We start from the raw sequence: 11,851 nt of genomic DNA on the forward strand, positions 1-11,851 counted from the left end.
CATTTTAGCTCCTTTGACTCCACGTGCACCGTCTCCGGACTCGGTGCTTCGGAGCTTGACTCCGAAGCCCCGGAGCACTGATCTCTATGACAATTGCTGGATCGCGCTTCCCCGCTTGTTCGCTGCAGCGCAAGTGAAGCCACCGGACTTCACTCGATTGGGATACGATTTGCCGTTTTTGCTAGCCTTTGCTGCGGTTTTCCAGCGTGCTGTAGACATGTTTTCTACACGTTCGTCGTCATTCGCCAAAGAGGTTTTTTGAAGACTCTGTGTATCGTTGAGACTTGCCGTTGTGAACACGTGGAAAATTTTACGAAAGTGCAGTGTCGCAGGAAAAAGGCACAACGTGTCGAAAGGAAGGGCTGGCGGCGTGTTCAAAGCTTCCTTGGCACGCCGAAGTGCCGTGTCTCTGTGCCTTCGCACGCTTGGATACCGACCAAGAACCGACGCCGTGTGCATGTGTTTAGCGAGTGCAATGTGCGTGAAGTTGTTCGTGCCTCTGGATCAGCGTCTTTTCCCCTCGCGGTTTAGGAACGAGCTTAATCCAGCGTCCACTAGCGACGGAAGATGGGGGGAAGGTACGTCTTTTTTTCGTCCTTAGACGATTTACACAATACCGTGCACAACAGCTCCTCATCACTGATCAGTGCTGGCTTATTATCAACCGACTTAATTGCACTTGACGTTTGAGCGCGGCTCGCCTAATTGTAATTGGTCAACAGATTGCACACGACCATATCGGCCGCGCTTCAAAGATTTTCATTCTCGCCGTCTTGTACTTTTGCTTTCGAAAACCCCCCTGGCTCCACAACGTTGCCCTATTCGTGCTCCCACGGAATCTATTAGAGGAGATTTGGGACATAGCCATGGTTAATATAGTACATAAGAACACGTACACATCTCCCCCTTTTATTGATAGCAACTCACCGGAACAGCTGGACGATCCAGAACTCCGTGGCCGATATATATAAATGATCTAAAGGCATCTACGCGCGACACACGTTCAGAACTTTGGCGCGGCGTCAATTCTTGACCGGTATCCAAGCGTGCGAAGGCACAAAGATGCATCACTCGGCGTGCCAAGGAAGCTTTGATCACGCCGCGACACCGGCGACACGTTTTCGACGAGTTGTACCTTTTGATATGGCTTCACGCACATTGCACTCGCTAAACACATTCACACGGCGTCGGTTCTTGGTCGGTATCCAAGCGCGCGAAGGCACAGAGACACGGCACTTCGACGTGCCAAGGAAGCTTTGAACACGCCGCCAGCCCTTCCTTTCGACGCGTTGTGCCTTTTTCCTGCGACACTGCACTTTCGTGACATTTTCCACGTGTTCACAACGGCAAGTCTCAACAATACACAGAGTCTCAAAACACTTCCTCGGCGAATGACGACGAACGAGTAGAAAACGTGTCTACAGCACGCTGGAAAACCGCAGCAAAAGGCTAGCAAAACGGGAAATCGTATCCCAGCGGGGTTGCGTCCGGTGGCTTCACTTGCGGGAGCGGCAAGCGCGATCCAGCAATTGTCATTGAGATCAGTGCACCGGAAGTGACTTTTGGCCGTCCAGTGGAAGGAGTCAGTGACTCCCATAGAGATCATACATACTAACTAGGGGTGTCGCGAACTTTTATCGCACCAGATTTTTTGGTCGAACTTTCGGGGTTCGACTGGGTCGAACCGGTTCGACGAACCTTCGAACTTTTCACCAGTTTTGACCGGTTCGACTTTGTGGACAGTGTGGCCAGACCTTGATACAAGCATGTCTAGGTTTGGAGAATTTCTTTTTTTATGCAAAAGGTTATTTTATTGTGTGACAACTGCAATTAAAAGAAACTAATTCTATTCACTGAAGAAGTTAATAACTTAAATTTTAGTACTGTATTGACTGAAATAGCCGATCAGCGCTGCACTTATTTCATCTCTTAGCCATTACCATCCAATCCGAAGCCAACTGGCCAGCCTGTCGCGCATGCGCACACGAGTCGAACCTCAATACAAGGTTCGACGAACTTTCCACTAAAAGTTCGAAAAAGTCGAACCTGGTCGAACTCGAACCGCGGCCGGTTCGCGACACCCCTAATACTAACTCTAGAGGAAAAGGTCCACCATTTTCCCATACATTCTGGCTGCCGCAAGCGGCGGAGCATGCAGGCAGACCCTCGGGGTCCCACATGGTTACCAACTGCCTTCGATTTCACAAATATATCATCAGAGCAGTGTCATGAACTTCAACAAACCATGAACTTACCGGTGGAAAGATATTCGCGTTCCTTTCGAAGCTTTCTTTTTGAATAGCGCACAGACGTACGGCCTCGCGTCAACGCTAAACTAAACCAGATACCCGGCTTCGCCGGTGGGCGCGGGTGGGCGCGGTTGATGAATACGAAACCGCGCAACTGCCAGATTTCCGAGATTTCGACAGAAGGGAAGTTAATGCAGCGTAAAGACTATATTGTTTTTTATAAGCGTTAGAATAGCTCAGAATTTAGTTTACAACGTTAAATTATCACTGTTGATATTCCTGAGAGTTTTCAGTCTTCGCGTTTACCATTGCGACTGTCGTCCTTCAGCTGGCAACGTTGCTTTCTTGCTCTAGTGTTCTGTCGCTCTCTTTCGCGATCTTTCACTCGGGACCCCGGGTGTCGGCGCACGGGATTTGCCACTCCTCCTCACCCACCTTTACCCCCCTGGTGACTCCTTGACTCCGGGGCCGCTACTGAACGCGCCCATTGGAAACACGCGCGCGCCCAACGTCCACGTCTTTTTTTTTTCACCGCAAATAGTGAATTTTGTCTTGACAGAAAATAAAGGCAGTCCTGTTTGGAAGCTGTTTGAAGCTGAATTTGTTTTCCTTTGCGGAGCCCATTTATTCGACGGCCCCCTGAGCTACCTACACGCACTCAGCACCACCCTCTCCTCCAAAAGTTCGCCGTTGGTAAAGCCCTCGGTAGCGTCAACTGCGCCACTTCAGGAGGCACATGCCTCATGCAGCCCTTGGAATCGATGCACTGAAATGAGCGGCCCTTAGAAGCGAAGGGCGCTGGAGCACTCGCTCGTGGCATTTGTCTTACGCGTTCTCAGAATAGTAAATGGCGGTGCTTGTAAGAAAAGTCAAGTGTGAGTTTTATCAAGTCGCTTTACCTTCCCCAAGTTCCGAGCGCCACATATTTTGAGAGGGCTGCTACAGGCCTTGAAGTGAGGATGGCGCTTCGAACGACAGGTGGCGGCCTTGAGATAGCGAAGAGGGTGTCGCTTCTCCGCGAGATTTCCGCAACCGAGTTGATCCAGTAACGTTATGCAATAAACAAAAAAAAAGTGTTCTGGTAATGTGGATTACAGAAAAGAGAGGGCGGGATTGAAGACCAGAATGCTGCTCGATCTAACCGCGTCTAACGTGTTTTTTTTTTTTTTTGCTTTTTTTTTTTTTTAGTTTAACGATTTTTATTTGTTTTTTTTAATATTTTTAGTGAGGCGTCCACTGGTCCGAGGGCGTCCCTCATCCTGCTGGCTATCGGCACCCTGGGCTACGCCTCCTGGAGCCACCAACACTAGCAGAAGCGGTGACCAACCGCAGCGTAACTCGGAGTATCCGTTACACGAAATATATGCTCTATCGATTAAGGATTCATTCTGATGTGTGCGTTCATGCTTTGTGGGCTAAACACGTTGCGAGTATATATCAACGGGTTCGATACAATAACTTTTTTAGTGCGCAGAAGCGCTTTGAAACTTGAGAAAGATAATTTGGTTCTTGTTTACTTTACAGTTCAACCCCGTTTCTGCGTATATCTTCGTCTCTTCAAAAGAACCATTTGAACAATGAAGCATTCGCATAACGAAGCATTCTGATAACATAGCATTCTCAAAACAATTCATTTGATTTGGAGCATATTCGTTCCTAACAGAACGCTTAGGTTGAAGTTCGTCAAAATAAGAGGACACCGCATCCGGCAGTGTTATCGATATCAAAGCATAAACAAAAAACTGCAGTCTCACATCGGAAAGTGGCACATCCTAGGTATAGAAATGTAATCGTTCACCACATCGTTGCGCACGTTTTTAATATTTACGTCGCTTATGGACCAGCATGTAAATTCAGCTAGCTAACGGGAAAGCTAAAGAGCGGCCTTGCTCCAAGTTGCAGTAAGAGGAAATACCGAACGAAGGACCCGGATTAGTTGATTCGTTCCCCCTAAACCACATGTTTTCGGCCACATAGCGACATCTGGATATGACCGGTTTAGCCATCGATGGGCTTAGCCAATATTGGCTTAGCTGCCCTTTTCAGTGCTAATGCGTGTCGACGCCTGACCTTACCCGAGAAGGATGGATAGGCAAACCCGGAATGCAAGAACAGCCAAGAAGTTTAGTTTATAAATATCAACAGATTTAATAAATTAATATTGTTTCCGTCACCCGTGTGGAGACTGAAACCGACAATACGAAAACCCAAGCCCAACCTCTCACGGGTTGTAAAAGCAATGAATGTGGAGAAGAAAAATCCCATTAACACTTTTCTCTGTCTTATTTTGTGTTGGGGCACTCAAGAGTGATTTACTTGGAAATAAAATATCGGAAACATAAAAAACAAATAAGTGAAAAAAAAAAAAAACAGTTTGTCGCCGCTGCCAGCCGCTGCGGCGCTAATTTTGGCTTTAATTTTCCAACTAACTTATGGCGCCCCCTTCCGGAAGGAGAGCTACAATAATGGTGGTGTCAGTCCTACGCAGATTGCTAGGGCTGCTTTGAGATTGTGTCGGGCAGCGCCTCGGGCCGCATAATATGCGTCGCGTTTGTTGTGTCGGTGCAATTTGTACCTTACGCCTTTGACAGATCCGACAGGGCTTCAAAATGGCAACTCCAAGCACTTCCACCACGTTAAAGCGTATCAGGATGGTGAACGCCGTCTTGTGTGTGTTGGGCATCCTCATTTCGGGCTACGCTTATCGTGTGGAGACGCGCAAAGAACACGACAGAAGCTACCAAGCGATGTGCGATATCAACCAGCACATGAGCTGTTCCAGGGTGTTTACATCAAGGTAAATAGGTTTCGTTGGTTCAAGTACCATTGACGATCCTCTGACGGTGATAACGGCGTGTACGCCGGGAAAAAAAATAAAAAAATAAGCAAAACACTGCGACGCCAATGGCCGTGATGCGGCCGCGCGTGAAGCTTCTAAACAAAAACATGCATTTTGGAGTAACTTCGCTTACTTGAGGGGCTCGTTTTCAAAATATGATCCTACTCAATCCTTCTCGCAGGTATGGAAGAGGATTCGGGTTATTGGGCCACATCGTTGGATCTGATTCCGTTTACAATCAACCCAACAGCGTGTTTGGTGTGCTCTTCTACCTCTCCGTCCTCGTGTTTGGTAAAAGCCATGTTCATCATTCTGGTTTTATATACATATAAATTAATATATCTAAAATTTGCCTATGTATTTATTTTTGTTTTGTTCATTTTAGGTGCACTGGACGGAAGAACTCCGGCGAAATTACATCTCGTGCTCAGCGTCATATCTAACATTGGGTCTGTGTATCTCGCGTGTATCCTGTATTTTGTCCTGCACGATTTCTGCGTCGTGTGCGTCACCATGTATGTGATCAACGCCCTGCTGCTGACATGCAGCGTGCTGCGCCTCAAGCACGATTCTGCGCCGCCGGCCAAGGCAAAACGCAGCTAATGACGTGTACAAGGTCAGCGCGTTTCCGACCGGAACACGAGGAATTCTTCCTGATACTATTTTTGTAATAACATTTTGCGTCTCTTCTTGTACGGCACGTGCGTATACAGCCCATTGAATATCGTCGGAAGTCGCAGTCGGAGAGAGATATCGGGTTAACAAACATCAAGTCTACTTCAGTCTCGGTCCAATCGACGGTGTTGCTCGCATTCCCTTCCTAGCCAGACCCGTATGCTAAACGACTAGGATGTTCGCCAACTTCCTATCTAGATTTTTTTTTTCTTATATATACACAAAAAGGTTGAAAGTAGCGATGTGGTCAATTCTGCTCACTGCTTCAGCAATTTGACACATTTTTGGAGGCTGTGTGACCTCGTTGTGTGCAACTGTAAGAACCTTCTCGTTATGATTATGATGCAATTAAATGCAAAGGTGCAAGCGAGCTGGACAAGAATGATGAAAATTAACCCTGGAGAATGGGAACAAGAGGGATAAAGGACAAACACAAATCTCCAAACACAATCACACCAGTAACCTAGCTGTGTTTGGAGATTTGTGTTTGTCCTTTGACCCTCTTGTTCCCCTTCTCCAGGGTTTATTTTCATCATCCTTCTCGTTACGTCTGAAATGCCTGAGTGTAGCATATGTCATTCTCGAACAATGTTCAGGTGGCTTCTTTTTTCAGATGTATGTCTCATCACCAATGAAATGTGGAATGCTACCGTAGCAGCTTGGGCGAGTTGGTTGCACATTATTGCATCGACCAAGTGTAAATCAGGTATCGATAACTCAAGATATTTTATGTGCAGTTTAGTTTACGTTCGTCTCAAACAGTTGGTATATTTTCTGGGCATATAGGTGTATAACCAACGTTTATCAATGTTGTGCACAGAAATGATTCATAGTATATTTTGTTTATTTGTATATATTGAAAAGGCAACGAAATGTTATATTTGTCCAGTAGTGGTTGTTCCACTGGTGGCGTTTACAGAAACTCGTGTTTTGTGCAATCACCTTCTGATTTGTTACGGCCTAGGATTCAAGATGCTAGTCTTGCATACATATTTTCGCGGCAGTTTGCACTGCAACCGAAATTAAGAAATAAAACACCACATTCATGAACTTCTTGGGAATTTTTATTGACTTCAGTCCAGAAAGAACTGCCATGTTCATTTGGTGCTCAGCATGCCAGATCAGAATGGTAGCTTTAATGGGTTTGGTGTCATTGCAGTTACATGACATGAATAAAAAAGAATGAAATGGCTCTGTACTGCTTTCTTTGTTAAACAATACCATTACGGATTATAGGGAACCCGTTAAGCAGCAAAAGTATTAGTACCCTTAGTACAACCCCCCCCCCCCCCCCCCCCCGGCCCCCTAACTTTACCTTGCCCTATAACTGCATTCAATGCGTAAATTTTTCACCATTTATTTCTCCTAATGGCGCGTTTAGAACACTTGTATTGGCTCAGCTTAGCTTTTTCCAGGAGTAGTTTGTAATTGTCAATAATGAGTTCAGATGCACTTGCGACGAAAACGAGTGAATCATTGCAGTGAGCTATAATGTGCTGCTGATAATATTGAAAAAGTGCAGAGGTAGCTACCATACGCAAAGGTCATTCGACCTCGCCATCTCGCCGCGAGTGCGTTTTTTCAACCTCGAGGGACGTGTACACTATCTGATCAACCGGTTCCGGTCACCTTGAGTACGTGATTGGCTTATGTACGTGCGTTAGGAAAGATCTGGCAGCTCTTTTCGCGCGTTCCGTTCGACGTGTATCCATTCCGGTGGGCATTTTCCTGATAAGCCCCGCATGCTCGCACTGTATTGCGCTAGCGGCCGATTTCTGCCCATTTCTCGGCGGAAATATGAACCATTGTTAGCAATGCCTATGCCCATTTTAGCGACGTGTGGGCTTGCCTGCTAACTCCACACTAAAGCCACTAAATGAGATTTGATTTAGAGTGTCTGCACACTATACCCCGATATTGAGGTGGTCGCCGCCATCTTGGTGCTTAGTACAGAGCAGGCGCAACTGCCGATCGTCATGATTCAAAAGTGCGACTTCCTCGGAATTAGATGTTAGGAAGCTCATATAATATTGCTTTGCCCTGTCGCGAACTGTTTAAACATTTGTGCAGGACGGAAAAGCGTTTCCTGTCATTTCAGATAACTGGCAACAATAACTTTAAGCCCCAAGATGGGCAAGTGTCGTTATACTTTGAAGCGTTGCTTATTTACTGGCCTCACGCAAAGAAAGCGTTTCCGCCCTATGTTCCGCCTATGTATAGACGATTGCGAGCAAGCCGACTAGCCGCCGCCTGCTAAATTACCCAAGCATCAAGGAGCATGCAGGGAATGTAGTTACACGGGCTGCGCTCGCTCGCCTTGCCTGTATTAACGATTTTAAAGAAATCGTAACAAAAAGGCTTTTGCGGACGCACGTGCGAACTGCCACTTTGTTTTCGATGATTGCTCAAAAAAAAACAAAAAAACGCTTCTGCCAACGCCAGCACGCGCAGCGCGTGTAACTACGTTCCCTGCGTGCTTCTTGATGCTTGGGTAAGTTGGCAATGAGTCTGTCGCAAACTTGCCAAAGCTATGTTCATCCGCAAGCTGCACGTGCTTGCGCGCATGGGGCACCAGTCGGGGCACCATGCTTGCAATTGTCCATGACTATACTTGAAAGTTGGAGACAACTTTTCGGGTAATGAAGCCAAAATTGTGGGTACCCATGTGCTCGCGCATTTTGAGCGTCTACCAAAGTCGTGCACGCGCAATCTTCATTTCTAGGATGAAGGAGAAAAAAAAGGTTCCATTTCGATTTGGATGAGCATCACACCGGCTTGCGGTCGCTTATTCCTACTACGTGGTGCACGTTTAAAGACCCCAGGCTAGCGGTTGTACCGAACTGGCTAGGTTGCTCATCTATACCTGTAGCTTCCAACTATATAAACATACACTTTTTTTCTTCTTTTTTTTTGTCGCGAGTGCGTGGCTTTGTTTTGCGACTCATTTACACGTGTAGCGATGTACGCCAGGTATGAAACGGAGTAGAGAATTGCATGGTTCTATGGTGTAGGTTGCTCCGCGCCATTGTGTATCAATCGGCTCGTGAATTCTGAGAGCTTTCTTGCCGGGGCTTCTATCCTTAAAAATATAAATTTTCGGGCATTTATTCTTTGCCAATGTAAAAAAGAAGCAAAAAAAAAGAAAAGGAAACATGCATGAGGAAATACAGCAGACGCGTGGAATTTTTCCGTGTATGCTCGCGCGCACCGACGATACCGAGCGCAACCGGGCTATACCGAGAGACACGTGTGCAGAGCGAAAACGTGCATTCCGAAGGACAACACCAGTCGGGACTCGGAACCGATGCAGAAAAAACGGGCACACGCCACGGTCTACGGTAAGCACTCGGGCAGCGACTGGGGCAGGTCAAGGAGTCCCGCCCTCGCGATGGCGAGCATGGCGAGGCGGGTTCGGCTCGCCGGCGTCATCTGCTGTCTCCTGGGGCTCACAATATCCGTGTACGAGCTGCAGGAAGACATGAGCCGATATCTCTGGCGGGATGATCCGCCACCGTACGTCGATGACGAAGGTCCCGGTCTATTTAGTTCCTCGTAAGTACCGGCGACTGCACGTCCCGCGCTCAGTTGGACCATGGTGTTTGTTGAGAATGAGCTTCCAGAATATGTAGTTCGCGGGTAACGCGCCACAAAGCTGCCAAATTTACAGTTGTGACTGCGCTCAATTAACTCTCACGGGATAAATATTTCAAACGTTTTGTAATTTTTCTTTGTTGTGGAGTTTGGCGAGTTAATGATATTTGGGGATTGTGTGGATACAGCGCGTAGTTGGTCTGCCACTTCAAAGTTGCGACGAGTGACTAGCTGTAGACGAGCAATTTAGCCAGTGCAGTACAACCGCTAGCCTGGGGTCTTTAACGTGCACCACGCAGTAGTGATACACGACCGCGCGCCTTTACGACGCTCATCCAGAACGGACAGGATTGGGGATTGAGCCCAGGATCCCTGGGTTCTGCAGCGCCAGCCTTCGCTCCACGTGCTCCGAGCCGGTGTGCGCTAACCCACTCGGCCACCGATCCCCCCCTTGGGCAAGTTATAATTTCGGATGAATGAAAGCAACGTAAAGGACGAGAACAGGACGTACTATCTTTCCTTCTAGTACAATATAATGTCTATTGCCAGAGCCTTCTAACAAACCATGCATAAAAAAATTATCGTTTTTTTATTGCTTTTTTTTTCATATATATATATATTTTTTTTTTCAACGAGTCATTCAACATCAAAATGCAAGGGAATGACAGATGCATAAGTGTCCCAACAGTTCATTTAACAGACAAAGAATATTAATTCCTTCTTGAGAGGCCCGGGTGTAGAAATGTTTTGTTTCAATAAACAGTCAGTTGAAAGTAGCGCCTAGGTTTGTGTCTCTTACTTTCTGTCCCTGTCTTGAGTCACTTATAGTCAAAAGTAACTATGTACTATCTATACTCTGTTTCATACTTAGCGTGATACGCTGTCAAAGCTACTGGCGCGAGCGCGTGGCTTCATCTATGGTATTGTTTGCGCGAGACCGCGTGCGAATAATCAACGAGATCAAGCCCCACGCTCGCGCCAGTAGCTTTGACAACGTTGCACGCTAAGTATGAAACAGAGTATAGCCCATCCGTCATTACACTATGAGGGTGCTTCGTTTCACCTTTACATGGATTAACCGCAAAGGCTACAAGCGCGAGTGAGTGCGCACCTTTGACTGGTCCTCCATGTGCCCACTGATGAGTGTTCGCCCAGGCGAGGCACGGTCAGAAACAGAAAGAGCTCGAGCTTCTAGCCTTCTTTTTTTTTTATTTTTTCGGAAATCTTAACGTGAAACAAAGTATAGGTCGACACCCCAGCCCATAGCTTTCACAGTAGCGTTTAGCCCCTCAACTGGCAGCCACACCAAGCGGCTATGCAGCTTCTCCATTGGTATCCCATGCATGAGCCCACGCATGCAAGCCAGTGCAACAACCGCATAAGCGTATCTTTGGCAGCTATCACACGTGTTTGCCACAGGGGCAGCGTTGGCCAGGTGCTCGGCTTGCAATCGTGTTCTGACCAGCGTCCTTTTCAGAGTTTCTGCGTTGGTGCGCGGATTAATCGATGAGAAAAGCGAACAAATTAGAATGGATGTCTATCAAAGCCGCGTGCTGGGGTTCACAGGGCACGTGCTGTGCTCCGGTCATTTGTTGTAGCTCGACTGTTTCCGACATTGCAGCGGTTGGATACGAGCCCCAATTTCAATGAATGTTCTCTAGGGCATTGATCGCGAGTTCACAACATACAACCAAGCCCCGGGTCCAGCGTCCCCATGCACAAGGCTCGTGTCGAGTTAAGTCGCATGACTATTGCCAGCCAGGGATGATCCCTACGACCGGTGGCAGTCAGTTGGTCGAATGGCATTTCATCGACTTGCGACGTTTCATCGACAGTTCGTTTCATCGAAAGGCTTCCCGCGTTCGTTTCATCGACACACCAAGCGACTTTTTTGTCGAAAACAACACTGTCACCCTGTTGTTTTCGCAACAAACGTTCTGCCTCACCTGGTTTACGGGGGACAGAGAGGAGGGGGTGAGTGAGAGAGAAGGGGAGAAAAAAGAGGGGGAGAGGCTTGGGTGAACCAACACGCCTCAGTGAAACACGCGCTAGCTTTTAGCGGCGTCCAGACTTCATTACGCACTTAGTAAAAATATATATATGTTGTCGACGAAGCAGGAGCATCTGTCCACGAAACGCAACGGTGTTAACGTAACGTGGGTAAATGAAGCGTGTGTCTATGAAAAGTTGTCCATGAAATGTGTTTCCACGAAACGTGTTTCGACGAAACGAAACGGGGCTTTTGTCTGCGAAATTAATCCACAAAGAAGCTTCTACTTCAGAAGGTTGCGCGCAAGTTGCGACAAACTCGTGTCGCAGTACGCTTGTGTAAAGTGTGCACACGCAGGTTTATCTATAGGATTGCCAATCCACCATGTTAGAAATAGTAGCTGGCTCCACCTGGCAGAAAATGGGGTTCGAGAATTCCGAGGTTCTAACAATGTGCGGATCAGAGAGGAGAGGAAAGAAGCGTCACAAAACTAACTTTTGAACCCCG

At 47.2% G+C, this 11,851-nt stretch overlaps 1 protein-coding gene across 1 annotated transcript; it reads left to right on the top strand.

Annotated features, from left to right (window-relative positions):
• The first annotated feature begins 4,715 nt into the window (after window positions 1-4,715).
• Window positions 4,716-6,955, top strand: LOC8029226 (vitamin K epoxide reductase complex subunit 1). The gene is made up of 3 exons (XM_002403843.5): window positions 4,716-5,046; window positions 5,270-5,379; window positions 5,474-6,955. Exons 1-3 carry the CDS (start codon window positions 4,859-4,861, stop codon window positions 5,689-5,691), a joined length of 516 nt encoding a protein of 171 aa, XP_002403887.3. The 5' UTR covers window positions 4,716-4,858; the 3' UTR covers window positions 5,692-6,955.
• The last annotated feature ends 4,896 nt before the right edge of the window (window positions 6,956-11,851 follow it).

The sequence above is a fragment of the Ixodes scapularis genome, unplaced genomic scaffold, assembly GCF_016920785.2.
Source record: "Ixodes scapularis isolate PalLabHiFi unplaced genomic scaffold, ASM1692078v2 PGA_scaffold1__304_contigs__length_218370807, whole genome shotgun sequence".
Taxonomy (NCBI): Eukaryota; Metazoa; Arthropoda; class Arachnida; order Ixodida; family Ixodidae; genus Ixodes; species Ixodes scapularis.